At 35.2% G+C, this 20,841-nt stretch overlaps 1 protein-coding gene across 1 annotated transcript in view; it reads left to right on the top strand.

The window, feature by feature from the left end:
- The window catches only part of LOC122812305 (venom factor-like), a 1,464,680-nt gene that overhangs the window by 1,306,675 nt on the left and 137,164 nt on the right, over positions 1 to 20,841 (top strand). Inside the window, exon 30 of the mRNA XM_044084707.1 lies at positions 18,736 to 18,825. Coding sequence (XP_043940642.1) covers positions 18,736 to 18,825 — 90 coding nt within the window. The remainder of the gene's footprint in view (positions 1 to 18,735; positions 18,826 to 20,841) is intronic.

Below are 20,841 nucleotides of genomic sequence, written 5' to 3'. Positions count from 1 at the left end.
GTAGGGATGGTGATATTACATTACATAACACAGATGTCATGATATGATATATGAGAACGCTTATAACAGAATATAATATGCAGGGAAGCTATATCACATTATGTTACAAAGGTACGGGTATATCATGACCTGTTAGAGGAGGATTTGTATATCACATTATGTTGTGTAGGGATGGTGATATTACATTATATAACACAGATGTCATGATATGATATAAGAGGATGCTTATAACAGAATATGTTATGTAGGGAAGCTATATCACATTATGTTACTAAGGTATGGGTGTATCATGACCTGTTATAGGAGTACCATTTTGTTGTGTAGGGATGGTGATACTACATTATATAACATAGATGTCATTATATGACATATGAGGATGCTTAGAACAAAATATGTTATGTAGAGTAGTTATATCACATTATGTTACTGAGGTATGGGTGTATCATGACCTGTTAGAGGAGGATTCTTATATCACATTATGTTGTGTAGGGATGGTGATATTACATTACATAACACAGATGTCATTATATGACATATGAGAACGCTTATAACAGAATATGTTATGCAGGGTAGCTATATCACATCATGTTACTGAGGTATGGGTGTATCATGACCTGTTATAGGAGTCTCATTTTGCTGTGTAGGGATGGTGATATTACATTATATAACACAGATGTCATTATATGACATATGAGGATGCTTAGAACAGAATATATTATAGGTTCATAGGTTCATAGATTAGTACTAAGCTAACTACCCTTGCGAGCCATTTTTAGCCTAGCCAATTATGCCTTGTGAGACTCAAACCCTGCACCTTGTGATTGTAAGGCAAATACCTTAACCATTAGGCCACCCTAGAATAGTTATATCACATTATGTTACAAAGGTACGTGTATATCATGACCTTTTAGAGGAGGATTCTTATATCACATTATGTTGTGTAGGGATGGTGATATTACATTACATAACACAGATGTCATTATATGACATATGAGGACGCTTATAACAGAATATGTTGTGCAGGGTAGCTATATCACATTATGTTACAAAGGTATGGGTATATCATGACCTGTTAGAGGAGGATTCTTATATCACATTATGTTGTGTAGGGATGGTGATATTACATTACATAACACAGATGTCATTATATGACATATAAGGATGCTTAGAATATGTCATGCTGGGTAGCTATATGACATTATGTTACAAAGGTACGGGTATATCATGACCTGTTAGAGGGTGACTTTTATATCACATTATGTTGTGTAGGGATGGTGATATTACATTATTTAACACAGATGTCTTGATATGATATATGAGGATGCTTATAACAGAATATGTTATGCACGTTAGCTATATCACATTTGTTACTAAGGTACGGGTGTATCATGACCTGTTATAGGAGTCCCATTTTGTTGTGTAGGGATGGTGATATTACATTATATAACACAGATGTCATGATATGATATATGAGGATGCTTATAATAGAATATGTTATGTAGAGTAGTTATATCACATTATGTTACAAAGGTACATGTATATCATGACCTTTTAGAGGAGGATTCTTATATCACATTATGTTGTGTGCAGATGGTGATATTACATTACATAACACAGATGTCATTATATGATACATGAGAACGCTTATAACATAATATGATATGCAGGGAAGCTATATCACATTATGTTACAAAGGTACAGGTATATCATGACCTGTTAGAGGAGGATTCTTATATCACATTATGTTGTGTAGAGATGGTGATATTACATTACATAACACAGAGGTCATGATATGATATATAAGGACGCTTATAACAGAATATGTTATGCAGGGTAGCTATATCACATTATGTTACAAAGGTACGGATATCTCATGACCTGTTAGAGGAGGATTCTTATATCACATTATGTTGTATAGGGATGGTGAGATTACATTACATAACACAGAGGTCATGATATGATATATGAGGGTGCTTATAACAGAATATGTTTTGCAGGGTAGTTATATCACATTATGTTACAAAGGTACGGGTATATCATGACATGTTAGAGGAGGATTCTTATATCACATTATGTTGTGTAGGGATGGTGATATTACATTACATAACACAGATGTCATTATATGACATATGAGGACGCTTATAACAGAATATGTTATGCAAGGTTAGCTATATTACATTATGTTACTAAGGTATGGGTGTATCATGACCTGTTAGAAGAGGATTCTTATATCACATTATGTTATGTTGTGAAGGTGATATTACATTACATAACACAGATGTCATTATATGACATATAAGTACATTTATAACAGAATATGTAATGCAGGGTAGTTATTTCGCATTATGTTAAAGGTATGGGTGTGTCATGACCTGTTAGAAGAGGATTCTTATATCACATTATGTTATGTTGTGAAGTTGATATTACATTACATAACACAGATGTCATTATATGACATATAAGTACATTTATAACAGAATATGTAATGCAGGGTAGTTATTTCGCATTATGTTAAAGGTATGGGTATATCATGACCTGTTAGAAGAGGATTCTTATATCACATTATGTTATGTTGTGAAGGTGATATTACATTACATAACACAGATGTCATTATATGACATATAAGTACATTTATAACAGAATATGTAATGCGGGGTAGTTATTTCGCATTATGTTAAAGGTATGGGTATATCTTGACCTGTTAGAAGAGAATTCTTATATCACATTATGTTATGTTGTGAAGGTGATATTACATTACATAACACAGATGTCATTATATGACATATAAGTACATTTATAACAGAATATGTAATGCAGGGTAGTTATTTCGCATTATGTTAAAGGTATGGGTATATCATGACCTGTTAGAAGAGGATTCTTATATCACATTATGTTATGTTGTGAAGGTGATATTACATTACATAACACAGATGTCATTATATGACATATAAGTACATTTTTAACAGAATATGTAATGCAGCGTAGTTATTTCGCGTTATGTTAAAGGCATGGGTATATCATGACCTGTTAGAAGAGGATTCTTATATCACATTATGTTATGTTGTGAAGGTGATATTACATTACATAACACAGATGTCATTATATGACATATAAGTACATTTTTAACAGAATATGTAATGCAGGGTAGTTATTTCGCGTTATGTTAAAGGTATGGGTATATCATGACCTGTTAGAGAAGGATTCTTTTATCACATTACGTTGTGTAGAGATGGTGATATTACATTACATAACACAGATGGGTACTTACGTATTATCGCAACCAGATTTGTAACGCTGTCTAACTCCTAATGTTTTCTTGAAAGGAGTGAATGTTTGAGTAAGGTAGTGTTGGTTGATTCCTACTGATAGGTTTGTTTTCTTGAAAGGAGCGAATGTTTGAGTAAGGTGGTGTCTGTTGACTCCTACTGATAGGTTTTGCCAGTTAAACATGAGCAGGAAGAAGAAACGGAAGCTGGACTTTGGCAGCCAACTGCGAGAGGGACAAATATTTCTTCATGCATGCATTTCTTTTTAAAGACAGCACGTAGAACCATGAGCTCTATTACACTGACCACAGATTCAGGGCGACTGTGATCCTCTATGTGTTTTAAACAGGATCTGGAAAGTCAAGCTCTTTCTTAAGGCTTTTTGTGAAAGTGTACAAAATGTACGGTACTTTCCTAATAGTATCTTTGACATCAGTTTAACACCAATGTGGCTTTTCCGTTTTTCTGTTTGGTGGACCAAGCAGCTCAGTCTTCAGATTATTAGCCTCCAGTCTGCAGTCCTGCTTTACACTGCTGTAAAGCACTCGGAATGGTAGGTTAACATCAGTCTTACACAACGCTATCCCATCGAGGAGGATTTCAGTGTTGTTTTCTGTTTCAGAGAGAAAGTGATGAGATGCTGTGGAAAACGAAAGTTAACTTACCATTCCGATTTGTTGTTTACAACAGCAGAAAGCAGGAGTGCAGACTTGAGACTAATTTCTGAAGACTGAGCTGCTCGCTGAATTCACCGCTTTAAGTCTTTAAAGCACGCTACCCGCAAAGTCTAAAATTTTAACCCTTAGTCATCTTACAAACCCACCACCAATATCCTAGAAGACTTTTTAACATTTCACCCTTCCTGATTACAGTTGTTTGTTGTAGTTTTAGTGAAAGAGAAGAAAGTATACCATGTCGAAAAATGGTTGTGATAATACCTAAGTACCCACAGATGTCATGATATGATATATGAGGACGCTTATAACATAATATGCTATGCAGGTATGCAGGGATGCTATATCACATTATTTATTTATTTATTTATTTATTTTATTTTACATTTGTTTACCGGGTTAGTCCAACTGGATACATATCCCTTTTCAGCAGAGACCCGGGGAGAAAAGCTCCACAGTACAACAGGTTTTAAGTTACATTTCAAAAAAGGCAACATAACATGGTAAGATATAAAAAGTTTCAACATAACAGTTGCATGAAAGTTCAGGGAAAAAAGAGAAAAGCATATACATAGTTGAGACAAGGTTTAGGTTTGACATTTCAACAATTTCATAATAACATGGTAAGGTAGTACGAAGTAGAGATATAACAGTTGCAAAAATGTTCCAGGCAAAAAAGGAAAACATATACATAATTGAGACAAGGTTTAGGTTTGAGTTACATATGTACAGTTTTTAGATTTTCTAGTATGAAGAGACATCATGTTAAAAATTAGCTATAACTTAAGTAATTCATATGATAAGTAGATTAATAAAACATATGATCTTAGGACATTATCAACGCTGATATTATAGGCTCCATATATCGGTAAGGAAATATCGAGTAATATGCTCGTGGAAGTTCATAGCTAGGGGTGTTACAGTGAGGAGATCCTGTACTATAGTTTAGGACAGCAGTAGTAAAAAAGAGAGAGAAAAAAGGCATCGGAAGATAGTATGGGTAGAGTATTGGTATTTTTAGGATTAGTCAGGTTTGGTACAGGAACATAGCCAATGCTCTTTTAGGAAAAATTTGAGGTTGCTTTTGAACTTGCTCAGGGAGGTAGTTAGTCTTAGGTCACTGGGAAGGGAGTTCCATAGTTTTCCAATGGAATTGGCATAAAGAGCATCCCCACCTAAGTTATTAGTTTTGATTGTTTGTATTAGTTCACTGTTGGAGGATCTAAGGCAGCTGAGATTAGAATAGGGGATGAACAGTTTGTTTAAAGAGGTGTTTTTATGTGGTTCCTTGATTATTTTAAATGCTTCAGTAAGTTGATTAAGTTTAAGAAGATTTGGGAGTTCTAACCAGGCTAGTTTTTTTAGGTTTAGGCAGTGATGAGTATGGTACGGTTCTCCTGTTACAAATTTGGCAATATGATTATAAGTCATAGAGAGTTTGTTGAGCTCAGCTTTATTAAGGAAGGAGAATACTGGGGAGGCATACAGTAGGGTGGAGAGAAGATGTGTACGTGCAATGGTTAGTTTGGTAGTAGGGGTTAGAAAGTTTTTAATTCTATACATAGAGCCTAGTTTTTTGTTTACATTTTTATAGTTTGGCTAATGTGCATGTCAAATTTGAGCTTGTGATCGATAGTTACTCCAAGTAGTTTGGCATTAGTGTCGGGCTCTATGATGGTACCATTTGTAGACTGAACTCGGAAGGTCGTATTATTAGTAAGTGTAGGGTGTTGTGCTAAGGAAGAGGCTGAGGTGGGGAAAATTAGTAGTAGCTTAGTTTTTGTTGGATTCAAGATAAGTTTCTTCTCAATGAACCATGTTTCTATTGCAGCAAAGCAGTTTTGGGTAATTACTTGGAGATTATGGAGGGAGGCACCGGAGCAGATCAGGGTGGAGTCATCTGCATATTGAATACATGTTGAATTGGGGATTACTGTATAAAGATCATTTATAAATACAGAAAAAGAAGGGGACCAAGTATAGACCCTTGGGGAACTCCTATGGTGTTTGGTAGTAATTGAGATAGCTTGCTTTGCCACTGGACAGCTTGTTGTCTCCCTGACAGGTAGTCTTCAAACCAGCTAAGGGCTGAGTAGTCAAGGTGAAATGTTTTCAGGGTATGGAGCAGTGCTTGGTGATTAACCATATCAAAAGCTTTTGATAAGTCCAGAAAGAGCGCAGAGGTAATCAGTTTATTATTACGGTTACAGTTGACTGAGTCAACAAAGGAGAGAAGGGCAGTGGTTGTACTGTGATGGGGGCGAAAGCCATGTTGGGTGTTAGACAAAATATTATTTAGGGTAAGATGGTGGAGGAGTTGCTTATGAACACATCTTTCCATAATTTTTGCTATTGGGGACATTATTGCTATAGGTCTAAAATTGGATATTTCCATGGAGGCACCGCCCTTGTGAAGTGGGATGACATATGATATCTTCCACATTGTGGGGATTTTAGACTCAGTAATACTTCTATTTATCAGAATGGAGATAGGATAGGCTATAACCTCTGATGCTATTTGTAGGTATTCAGCTGGGAGTCGATCGGCTGATAAGCTGGATGGTTTAAGTTTCTTTAATAGGGAGCTAATATAGGAGGTTGAGATTGGTTGAAGGTTAAAGGCAGGTGGAGATTTACCAGCTGAATTGGCTGTGAGGGGGGTAGGATTAGTTGAGGAAGGTGAGAAGGAAGGTAACTTGCCAGCTAGGGACTGGATGGTCTCAGTAAAAAATGAGTTAAACTTATTGGCTACTTCATCTGGGTCTTTACCAGTAAGTTTAGAAGGGTAGGAGTAGAGGGTTTCCCAGAGTGAAGAAGGTTATTAAAAACAGCCCAAAACTTTTTAGGGTTATTCTGATGTTTATCCTGTAGGTGGCAGTAATAGTTTTTTTTATCTTGGATGATATGTGACTTAGTAATATTCCTTAGCTGCTGAAATTTAATACGATCTATGGGCAGTTTCATGGATCGCCACTTTTCCCAAGCTTGGTCTCTAAGCTTAATTTTGATTTAGTTTCCTTAGTTAGCCATGGTGCTATGCATTTTGATCTTATAAGGCGGTTTGGTGCATGGGAGTCCAGTATTTTTAGAAATGTGTCGTTAAAATAACCCACACTCTCATCTAGGGGAAGTGTCTTAAGGCTTGACCAGTTACAGGATTTAAGTTCGTCTAGGAAAAGTTCTGGAAGAAATTTTTTCTTATTTCTAATAAGTCTATATATAGGAGGTCTTATTAAAACCATTTTGTCCTTCCTTATATATGTGATTAGGTGGTCGCTGAGATCATTGGGGAGGGTACCTGTGGTATAGTTATTAGTATCTTTGTTGGTAAGAATCCAGTCGATGGTGCTTTCTTTTTGCTTAGTATTACCAATTCTTGTAGGGGAAGTAATGTGTTGGGAAAATCCATATAGGTTAATGGGTGGGGGATTAATTTGGTCAGTGAATTGTGCCCAGTCTATGTTGACGCCTCCCAGTATAATGGTCTCTTGGGGTAGTTTATGGTTAACCAGTTTAGGGTTACTTCCAAGGTTTCCAAGTTTTCCTGGGGAATGTAAACTACAATGAGATTAATGGTCTTATGTTTATTTAGGCATATTTGTAGGGCAATTAGCTCCATGTTAGCGACCTTAGGGGTTGTATTGGGTTCAATATGATATTCAGAGTATTTCTGAACATTACCGCTATTCCACCACCTTTTTTTTTTATCCGATCAACCCTCCACATATTAAACCCAGGTGGAAGTATCTCTTCATCCTTAGTGGATGGTTTAAGCCAGGTTTCAGTTAGGCATATAATGTCTGGGAGATGCATGGCTAATAATGCATGAAGATTCTGAACCTTATTATTTATACTTCTAAGATTGAGATGAAACATAAGAAGAGTGCTGGAGGATTTTGAGGCTACATTTGGGTAAGTGGAATCAAGATTGGTAGTTGGGCCTGGGTTGGGGTGTATATCCCCATCTTTGGCTATACATTTTTTCAGTTGGTCAATTAGTTTTAGTAGTTTAAAAATATCTTTTGAATATGTTTAGTAGTAGTTACTTTGGGGTATCGTTGAGTTAAGATTTCAGTTTTGAAGTATGGTGTAGTGAGGTAAATGATAGTAGAAGTAGGATAGGAGGGATAATTTGTATATTTGCATGTGTGGCCATTGGGGATATGGATACCAGATAGAGTGTAATTTTCGTATCTGGTTGCAAAGTAAGGGATAAGTAATAGTACCGCTAATATTGAAATAATCGTTATTACTTTACACATGATTATGTATAAGCAATTGGCAGTCAGAGTAGGTTGCTTTTGAAAGTGCCTGTTAAGGTTTAGGTAGATGGGCGGGATTGTGGGAGGGGGGTATCCAATTGGTGGGGGGCTGTGATTGGTTTAGAGTTAGTGGGTTGGGTTTACTGACCTCATAAATGTAGAGATAGTGGGGGCGGGTGGGATATGGGGGCAGGGTGGGGAGCAGAGCGAGCCCGAAAGCGAGGCTAAGCCAGCGAGCGGATACACAACTCAGGAGTTTGCAAGGTCCCAAAGCCGGCTACCTGTAATTAACAGGGCTGCTATTTGAGTTGCTTAGAATTGAAGTAAATTTTACTTAGTCTTTAAGCATATTTCCATGAGCTGATTTCTGATTACGTTTCCGCTTACAAAGGTACAGGTATATCATGACCTGTTAGTGGAGGATTCTTATAGAACATTAAGTTGTATAGAGATGGTGATATTACATTACAAAACACAGATGTCATGATATGACATATGAGGATGCTTATAACAGATAATGTTATGCAGGTTAGCTATATCACATTATGTTACAAAGGAACGGGGATATCATGACCTGTAATAGCAGGATCCTTATACCACACTATGTTGTGTAGGGATAGCGATATTACATTACATAACACAGATGTCATTATATGATATATGAGGACGCTTATAACAGAATATGTTATGTAGGGAAGCTATATCACATTATGTTACAAAGGTACGGGTATATCATGACATGTTAGAGGAGGATTCTTATATCACATTATGTTGTGTAGGGATGGTGATATTACATTACATTACACAGATGTCGTTATATGACGTATTAGAACACTTATAATAAAATATGTTATGCAGGGTATCTATATCACATTATGTTACAAAGGTACGGGTATATCATGACATGTTAGAGGAGGATTCTTATATCACATTATGTTGTGTAGGGATGGTGATATTAAATTACATTACACAGATGTCATTATATGACATATGAGGATGCCTATAACAGAATATGTTATGCAGGGTAGCTATATCACACTATGCTACAAAGGTACGGGGATATCATGGCTTGTTAGAGGAGGTTTCGCATATCACATTATGTTTTCTGGGGATGGTGATATTACTTTACATAACACAGATATCATTATATGATGTATGAGGATGCTTATAACAGAATTTGTTATGCAGGGATGCTATATCACGTTATGTTACAAAGGTACGGGTATATCATGACATGTTAGAGGAGGATTCTTATATCACATTATGCTGTGTAGGAATGGTAATATTACATTACATAACAAAGATGTTTTGATATAATATATGAGGGCGCTTATAACAGAATATGTTATGCAAGGTAGCTATATCACACTATGTTACAAAGGTACGATTATATCATGACCTGTTAGAGGAGGATTCTTATATCACATTATGTTGTGTGCAGATGGTGATATTACATTACATAAAACAGATGTCATTTTATTACATATGAGGATGATTATAACAGAATATGTTATGCAGGGATGCTATATCACATTATGTTACAAAGGTACACATATATCATGACCTCTTATAGGAGGATTCTTATATAATATTATGTTGTATAGTGATGGTGATATTACATTACATAACACAGATGTCATGATATGATATATGAGGATGCTTATAACAGAATATGTTATGCAAGATAGCTATATCACATTACTTTACAAAGGTACGGGTATATCATGACCTATTAGTGGAGGATTCTTATATCACATTATGTTGTGTAGGGATGGTGATATTACATTACATAAAACAGATGTCATTATATGACATATGAGGACGCTTATAACAGAATATGTTATGCAGGGATGTTATATCACATTATGTTCCAAAGGTACGGGTATAAAATGATGTGTTAGAGGCAGATTCGTATAACACATTATGTTGTGTAGGGATAGTGATATTACATTACATATCAGAGATGTCATTATATGACATATAAGGACACTTATAACAGAATATGTTATGCAGGGTAGCTATATCACATTATGTTACAAAGGTACGTGTATATCATGACCTGTAAGAGGAGTATTCTTTTATCACATTATGTCGTGTAGAGATGGTGATATTACATTACATAACACAGATGTCATGATATGATATATGAGTACGCTTATAACAGAATATTTTATGCAGGGATGCTATATGTCATTATGTTACAAAGTTGGGGGAATATCATGACCTTTTAGAGGAGAATTCTTATATCACATTATGCTGTGTAGGGATGGTGATATTACAATACATAACACAGATGTCATGATATGATATATGAGAATGCTTATAACAGAATATGTTATGCAGGGTAGCTATATCACATTATGTTACTAAGATATTGGTGTATCATGACCTGTTATAGGAGTCCCATTTTGCTGTGTAGGGATGGTGATATTACATTATATAACACAGATGTCATGATATGATATATGAGGACGCTTATAACAGAATATGTTATGTAGGGAAGCTATATCACATTATGTTACAAAGGTATGGGTATATCATGACCTGTTAGAGGAGGGTTTGTATATCACATTATGTTGTGTAGGGATGGTGATATTACATTATATAACACAGATGTCATGATATGATATATGAGGATGCTTATAACAGAATATGTTATGTAGGGAAGCTATATCACATTATGTTACTAAGGTATGGGTGTATCATGACCTGTTATAGGAGTCCCATTTTGCTGTGTAGGGATGGTGATATTACATTATATAACACAGATGTCATTATATGACATATGAGGATGCTTAGAACAGAATATGTTATGTAGAGTAGTTATATCTCATTATGCTACAAAGGTACGTGTATATCATGACCTTTAAGAGGAGGATTCTTATATCACATTATGTTGTGTAGGGATGGTGATATTACATTACATAACACAGATGTCATGATATGATATATGAGAAAGCTTACAACAGAATATAATATGCAGGGAAGCTATATCACATTATGTTACAAAGGTACGGATATATCATGGCATGTTAGAGGAGGATTCTTATATCACAATATGTTGTGTAGGGATGGTGATCTTACATTACATAACACAGAGGTCATGATATGATATATGAGGACGCTTATAACAGAATATGTTATGCAGGGATGCTATATCACATTATGTTACAAAGTTATGGGTATATCATGAACTGTTAGAGGAGGATTCTTATATCACCTTATGTTCTGTAGGGATGGTGATATTACATTACATAACACAGATGTCATTATATGACATATGAGAACGCTTATAACAGAATATGTTATGCAGGGTAGCTATATCACATTATGTTACTAAGATATTGGTGTATCATGACCTGTTATAGGAGTCCCATTTTGCTGTGTAGGGATGGTGATATTACATTATATAACACAGATGTCATTATATGACATATGAGGATGCTTAGAACAGAATATGTTATGTAGAGTAGTTATATCACATTATGTTACAAAGGTACGTGTATATCATGACCTTTTAGAGGAGGATTCTTATATCACATTATGTTGTATAGGGATGGTGATATTACATTACATAACACAGATGTCATTATATGACATATGAGGACGCTTATAACAGAATATGTTATGCAGGGTAGCTATATCACATTATGTTACAAAGGTATGGGTATATCATGACCTGTTAGAGGAGGATTCTTATATCACATTATGCTGTGTAGGGATGGTGATATTACATTACATAACACAGATGTCATGATATGATATATGAGAAAGCTTACAACAGAATATAATATGCAGGGAAGCTATATCACATTATGTTACAAAGGTACGGGTATATCATGACATGTTAGAGAAGGATTCTTATATCACAATATGTTGTGTAGGGATGGTGATCTTACATTACATAACACAGAGGTCATGATATATGAGGATGCTTATAACAGAATATGTTATGCAGGGATGCTATATCACATTATGTTACAAAGGTATGGGTATATCATGAACTGTTAGAGGAGGATTCTTATATCACATTATGTTCTGTAGGGATGGTGATATTACATTACATAACACAGATGTCATTATATGACATATGAGAACGCTTATAACAGAATATGTTATGCAGGGTAGCTATATCACATTATGTTACTAAGATATTGGTGTATCATGACCTGTTATAGGAGTCCCATTTTGCTGTGTAGGGATGGTGATATTACATTATATAACACAGATGTCATTATATGACATATGAGGATGCTTAGAACAGAATATGTTATGTAGAGTAGTTATATCACATTATGTTACAAAGGTACGTGTATATCATGACCTTTTAGAGGAGGATTCTTATATCACATTATGTTGTATAGGGATGGTGATATTACATTACATAACACAGATGTCATTATATGACATATGAGGACGCTTATAACAGAATATGTTATGCAGGGTAGCTATATCACATTATGTTACAAAGGTATGGGTATATCATGACCTGTTAGAGGAGGATTCTTATATCACATTATGCTGTGTAGGGATGGTGATATTACATTACATAACACAGATGTCATGATATGATATATGAGAAAGCTTACAACAGAATATAATATGCAGGGAAGCTATATCACATTATGTTACAAAGGTACGGGTATATCATGACATGTTAGAGAAGGATTCTTATATCACAATATGTTGTGTAGGGATAGTGATCTTACATTACATAACACAGAGGTCAGGATATGATATATGAGGACGCTTATAACAGAATATGTTATGCAGGGATGCTATATCACATTATGTTACAAAGGTATGGGTATATCATGAACTGTTAGAGGAGGATTCTTATATCACATTATGTTCTGTAGGGATGGTGATATTACATTACATAACACAGATGTCATTATATGACATATGAGAACGCTTATAACAGAATATGTTATGCAGGGTTGCTATATCACATTATGTACTAAGATATTGGTGTATCATGACCTGTTATAGGAGTCCCATTTTGCTGTGTAGGGATGGTGATATTACATTATATAACACAGATGTCATTATATGACATATGAGGACACTTATAACAGAATATGTTATGCAGGGTAGCTATATCACATTATGTTACAAAGGTATGGGTATATCATGACCTGTTAGAGGAGGATTCTTATATCACATTATGTTGTGTAGGGATGGTGATATTACATTACATAACACAGATGTCATTATATGACATATGAGGACGCTTATAACAGAATATGTTATGCAGGGTAGCTATATCACATTATGTTACAAAGGTATGGGTATATCATGACCTGTTAGAGGAGGATTCTTATATCACATTATGTTGTGTAGGGATGGTGATATTACATTACATAACACAGATGTCATTATATGACATATAAGGATGCTTAGAATATGTTATGCTGGGTAGCTATATCACATTATGTTACAAAGGTACGGGTATATCATGACCTGTTAGAGGAGGATTTTTATATCACATTATGTTGTGTAGGGATGGTGATATTACATTATATAACACAGATGTCTTGATATGATATATGAGGATGCTTATAACAGAATATGTTATGCACGTTAGCTATATCACATTATGTTACTAAGGTACGGGTGTATCATGACCTGTTATAGGAGTCCCATTTTGTTGTGTAGGGATGGTGATATTACATTACATAACACAGATGTCATGATATGATATATAAGGACGCTTATAACAGAATATGCTATGTAGGGAAGCTATATCACATTATGTTACAAAGGTACGGGTATATCATGACCTGTTAGAGGAGGATTTTTATATCACATTTTGTTGTGTAGGGATGGTGATATTACATTATATAACACAGATGTCATGATATGATATATGAGGATGCTTATAATAGAATATGTTATGTAGAGTAGTTATATCACATTATGTTACAAAGGTACATGTATATCATGACCTTTTAGAGGAGGATTCTTATATCACATTATGTTACTAAGGTATGGGTGTATCATGACCTGTTATAGGAGTCCCATTTTGTTGTGTAGGGATGGTGATATTACATTATATAACAAAAATGTCATTATATGACATATGAGGATGCTTAGAATAGAATATGTTATGTGGAGTAGTTATATCACATTATGTTACAAAGGTACGTGTATATCATGACCTTTTAGAGGAGGATTCTTATATCACATTATGTTGTGTGCAGATGTTGATATTACATTACATAACACAGATGTCATTATATGATATATGAGAACGCTTATAACAGAATATGATATGCAGGGAAGCTATATCACATTATGTTACAAAGGTACAGGTATATCATGACCTGTTAGAGGAGGATTCTTATATCACATTATGCTGTGTAGGGATGGTGATATTACATTACATAACACAGATGTCATGATATGATATATGACAATGCTTATAACAGAATATGATATGCAGGGAAGCTATATCACATTATGTTACAAAGGTACGGGTATATCATGACATGTTAGAGGAGGATTCTTATATCACATTATGTTGTGTAGGGATGGTGATATTACATCACATAACACAGAGGTCATGATATGATATATAAGGACGCTTATAACAGAATATGTTTTGCAGGGTAGCTATATCACATTATGTTACAAAGGTATGGGTATATAATGACCTGTTAGAGGAGGATTATTATATCACATTATGTTGTGTAGGGATGGATATATTACATTACATACACAGATGTCATTATATGATGTATGAGGATGCTTATAACAGAATATGTTATGCAGGGATGCTATATCACATTATGTTACAAAGGTACGGGTATATCATGAACTGTTAGAGGAGGATTCTTATATCACATTATGTTGTGTAGGGATGGTGATATTACATTACATAACACAGATGTCATTATATGACATATGAGGACGCTTATAACAGAATATGTTATGCAGGGTAGCTATATCACATTATGTTTCAAAGGTACGGGGATATCTTGAACTGTTAGAGGAGGATTCTTATAAAACATTATGTTGTGTAGGGATGGTGATATTACATTACATAACACAGATGTCATTATATGACATATGAGGATGCTTATAACATAATATGTTATGCAGGGTAGATATATCACATTATATTACAAAGGTACAGGTATATCATGACCTGTTAGAGGAGGATTCTTATATCACATTATGTTGTGTAGGGATGGTGATATTACATTACATAACACAGATGTCATTATATGACATATAAGGATGCTTAGAATATTATATGCTGGGTAGCTATATCACATTATGTTACAAAGGTATGGGTATATCATATCCTGTTAGAAGAGGATTTTTATATCACATTATGTTGTGTAGGGATGGTGATATTACATTATATAACACAGATGTCATGGTATGATATATGAGGATGCTTATAACAGAATATGTTATGCAGGTGAGCTATATCACATTATGTTAGGTATGGGTGTATCATGACCTGTTATAGGAGTCCCATTTTGTTGTGTAGGGATGGTGATATTACATTACATAACACAGATATCATGATATGATATATGAGGACGCTTATAACAGAATATGTTATGTAGGGATGCTATATCACATTATGTTACAAAGGTATGTGTATATCATGACCTTTTAGAGGAGGATTCTTATATCACATTATGTTGTGTAGGGATGGTGATATTACATTGCATAACACATATGTCATTATATGATGTATGAGGACGCTTATAACAGAATATGTTATGCAGGGTCGTTATATCACATTATGCTACAAAGGTATGGGTATATCATGACCTGTTAGAGGCGGATTTTTATATCACATGGTGTTGTGTAGGGATGGTGATATTACATTACATAACACAGATGTCATTATATGACGTATGAGGACGATTATAATAGAATATGTTATGCAGCTATGCTATATCACATTATGTTACAAAGGTACGGGTATATCATGACCTGTTAGAGGAGGATTCTTATATCATATTATGTTACAAAGGTATGGTTATATCATGACCTGTTACAGGAGGATTCTTATATCACATTATGTTACAATGGTACAGATATATCATAACCTGTTAGAGGAGGATTCTTATATCACATTATGTTGTGTAGGGATGGTGATATTACATTACATAACACAGATGTCATTATATGACATATAAGGATGCTTAGAATATGTTATGCTGGGTAGCTATATCACATTATGTTACAAAGGTACGGGTATATCATGACCTTTTAGAGGAGGATTTTTATATCACATTATGTTGTGTAGGGATGGTGATATTACATTATGCAACACAGATGTCATTATATGACGTATGAGGATGCTTATAACAGAATATGTTATGCAGGGATGTTATACCACATTATGTTACAAAGGTATGGGTATATCATGACCTGTTAGAGGAGGATTCTTATATCACATTATATTGTGTAGGGATGATGATATTACATTACATAACCCAGATGTCATTATATCACATATGAGGACGCTTATAACAGAATATGTTATGTAGAGTAGCTATATCACATTATGCTACAAAGGTACAGGTATATCATGACGTTTTAGAGGCAGATTCTTATAACACATTATGTTATGTAAGGATGGTAATATTACATTACATATCACAGATGTCATTATATGACATATAAGGATGCTTATAACAGAATATGTTATGCAGGGTAGCTATATCACATTATGTTACAAAGGTACGGGTATATCATGACCTGTAAGAGGAGTATTCTTTTATCACATTATGTTGTGTAGAGATGGTGATATTACATTGCATAACACAGATGTCATGATATTATATATGAGGACGCTTATAACAGAATATGTTATACAGGGATGCTATATCACATTATGTTACAAAGGTATGGGTATATCATGACCTGTTAGAGGAGGATTCTTATATCATATTATGTTACAAAGGTACGGTTATATCATGACCTGTTACAGGAGGATTCTTATATCACATTATGCTGTGTAGGGATGGTGATATTACGTTACATAATACAGATGTCATGATATGATATATGAGAACGCTTATAAAAGAATATGATATGCAGGAAAGCTATATCACATTATGTTACAAAGGTACAGGTATATCATGACATGTTAGAGGAGGAGTCTTATATCACATTTTGTTATGTAGGGATGCTGATATTACATTACATAACACATATGTCATTATATGACATATGAGGGTGCTTATAACAGAATATGTTATGCAGGGTAGTTATATCACATTATGCTACAAAGGTACGGGTATATCATGATCTGTTAGATGCGGATTCTTATATCACATGATGTTGTGTAGGGATGGTGACATTATATTGCATAACACAGATGTCATAATATGATATATGAGAACGTTTATAACAAAATATGATATGCCGGAATGCTATATCACATTATGTTACAAAGGTGCAGGTATATCATGACCTGTTAGAGGAGGATTCTTATATCACATTATGCTGTGTAGGCATGGTGATATTACATTATATAACACAGATGTCATTATATGATGTATGAGGATGCTTATAACAGAATATGTTATGCAGGGATGCTATATCACATTATGTTACAAAGGTACGCGTATATCATGACCTGTTAGAAGAGGATTCTTATATCACATTATGTTGTGTGGGGATGGTGATATTACATTACATAACACAGATGTCATTATATGACATATAAGGATGCTTAGAATATGTTATGCTGGGTAGCTATATCACATTATGTTACAAAGGTACGGGTATATCATGACATTTTAGAGGAGGATTTTTATATCACATTATGTTGTGTAGGGATGGTGATATTACATTATATAACACAGATGTCATGATATGATATATGAAGACGCTTATAACAGAATATGTTATGTAGGGAAGCTATATCACATTGTTACAAAGGTACGGGTATATCATGACCTGTTAGTGGAGGATTCTTATATCACATTATAGTGTGTAGGGATGGTGATATTACATTACATAACACAGATGTCATTATATGACATATGAGGACGATTATAACAGAATATCTTATGCAGGGTATCTTTATCACATTATGCTACAAAGGTATGGGGATATCATGACTTGTTAGAGGAGGATTTTTATATCATATTATGTCGTCTAGGGATGGTGATATTACATTATATAACACAGATGTCATTATATGACGTATGAGGACGCTTATAACAGAATATGTTATGCAGGGATGCTGTATCACATTATGCTACAAAGGTACAGGTATATCATGACCTGCTAGAGGAGGATTCTTATATCACATTATGTTATAGAGGTGTGGTTATTGTGACAAGTTAAATGAGGATTCATGTATTATATTTCATTTTTCAAGAATGCTGACTATACATTAGGCTGCACAGTTGTATATCGTAATATGTTACCTGCCAATGATAATATACCAGAGTATCATGAAGGCGCATTACTTCACAGTAAATTACTCTACTCCTGTTTATTGACAGCACTTGAGCATCTTCTTTGTTTTTAATATTTCTGTTTTAATTCCAGATAATCGCTGTACCAAGTTTTACCATCCATCTAAAGAAAGTGGCCTCCTCAGCAGAATTTGTTTGGGCGATGTATGCAAATGTGCTGAAGGTAATAATTCTCAGAGATATACATATTTGTTATATCATTTTATGAACAAAGTGCCCAGAAGTATATTCCTGGAAGGAATACTTATTTATTTCTGCAGAGGCATATGCTGGTCCTACAAAATCTACACATAGCATTAGCACCAACGCAAAAAATGTCTTAACAAAAGTGCATTTGTACACAATTTTCACCTATAAAAGTGGTTTGTAAGCCATCTGACATGTTAAAGCACAGTAAAATGCTTCAGTGAAATCATTTATACAATTGTTCAGGTTTAAAAATGGTTTATATGTTGTCTAAAATATTATAATACAGTCATTAAACACATTAATGAAAGCACACATACAGTCTGATTATATATAGGTTCATAGGTGTTTACTAGGCTAATGATCACAAGGACCTTGTTAAGCATAGCCATGCATCCCAAATCTGATACCCTTGATAAGTGTAAGCATGGACCTGGGAGATGAACCATTTACAGGTTAATTGAGTTCATTAGAGACACAGGTGCCAAACCAGGGATGAATGTCCTGTTCCCCATCCAGTTGTCCAAGTTGCTCTTGAATTGGATTAGGGAGGAACTCTGCTTTACATGGATGGGGATCCTGTTCCATATATGGGGTAGTCTGTGGTATATATACCTATCTCTCCAGCATGTCCTGCTCATATCACAGACAAGGTTTAAGTCTTTAGAGTGGGTAATTCTGGTGCTTTTTGTTTTGTGGATATGCAGGAGGTCCATCAGTGTGGGGTCTGACAATTCCCTGTATGTCAGGCATAGGTTTCCCCTCAAAATCCTGTAGGAGACAGAATACAAGGATAGGGCCTTGAGCCAGTCTGCATGGGATATTTTACTTGTGCCCTGAGTTATTTTAGTGGGGAACCTCTGTGGACATTCCAGTTGTTGAATATGCCTGGTTAGGTACATACCGAAGAGGGAATTGTACTCAATGATAGGTCTGATGAATGCTGAATACAGTGAAACAATGACTTCCTTGGACTTAGATGCCATACCTTTATTTATAAGTTGCACAACAAAAAATGATTTCCTTGCCACTGTAGACACGCGATGGTCAAAAACTAGATTACTATCTATGTGTGTCCCTAAGTCACTGACTACTAGTCAACTCTAAGGTGTGTGTTGTCAATATGATAGTTACCAGGGATGGATGACTTCCCAAAGATACTATTGTGCATTTCTTGGCATTTAGTTTTAGTCCATGGCTCTGACACCAGTTGTTTGTCTGTGTCAGCCCCTCCTTTAGAACATTTGTGTCAGTTTGAGATTTAATGACAGCTCCTAATTTCCAGTCATCTGAAAATTTAATGAGCCAGAGACCACTGACTTTGGCCTTGACTTCTGAGAAGTAAGTGCCAAAAAGGAGTGGTCCAAGGACTGATCCTTGAGGGACTTCACTTGTGACTGGCATCTTTGTAGAGGTGGACTCCTCAGTTCTAACTTCCTGTGTCCTATCTGTGAGCCAGTTGGTTATCCACTGGGTAGCATATGGGTTTGTACCTAACCTCTTGAGTTTGACAATAATGCCCAAGTGGGGTATTGTGTCAAATGCCTTGACCAGGTCAAGGTAGGCAGTGTGAATGATTTTACCCTCATCCATTGCTTTGGTGACCTTCTCAAAGAAGTTCACCAGGTTGAATAGGTCTGACCTACCCTTGACAAACCCAAACTGGGTCTGGTCCAATGTCTGGAGGTTTACTATATCTCTATTGATCATCTCCATGATAATTCTTTGCATGGCTTTACATATAAGACTAGTGAGACTTGTAGATCTGTAGTTTCCAGGGTCAGTAGATGGCCCACCTTTGTGCAGAGGGATGATTGTTGCCTTTCTCCATTCATGAGGCACGAATCCTGTTTGGAGGCTACTGTTAAACAGTAATTCCAGACGCCCTGATAGGTCATGTTTCATGCTACTATGAAGGCATCCTGGGTATTGTCTGTGCCCATTGATGCAGTGTTCTTGGTGTTAGAGACAGCATTAAGGACCCGTTCCCTAG

This window comes from Protopterus annectens, chromosome 9.part0, assembly GCF_019279795.1.
Source record: "Protopterus annectens isolate FY-2018-M chromosome 9.part0, PAN1.0, whole genome shotgun sequence".
In the NCBI taxonomy this organism is placed as follows: domain Eukaryota; kingdom Metazoa; phylum Chordata; order Ceratodontiformes; family Protopteridae; genus Protopterus; species Protopterus annectens.
The sequence above is the reverse complement of the archived record's forward strand: the minus strand, read 5'-3'. Positions and strand labels throughout refer to the sequence as shown.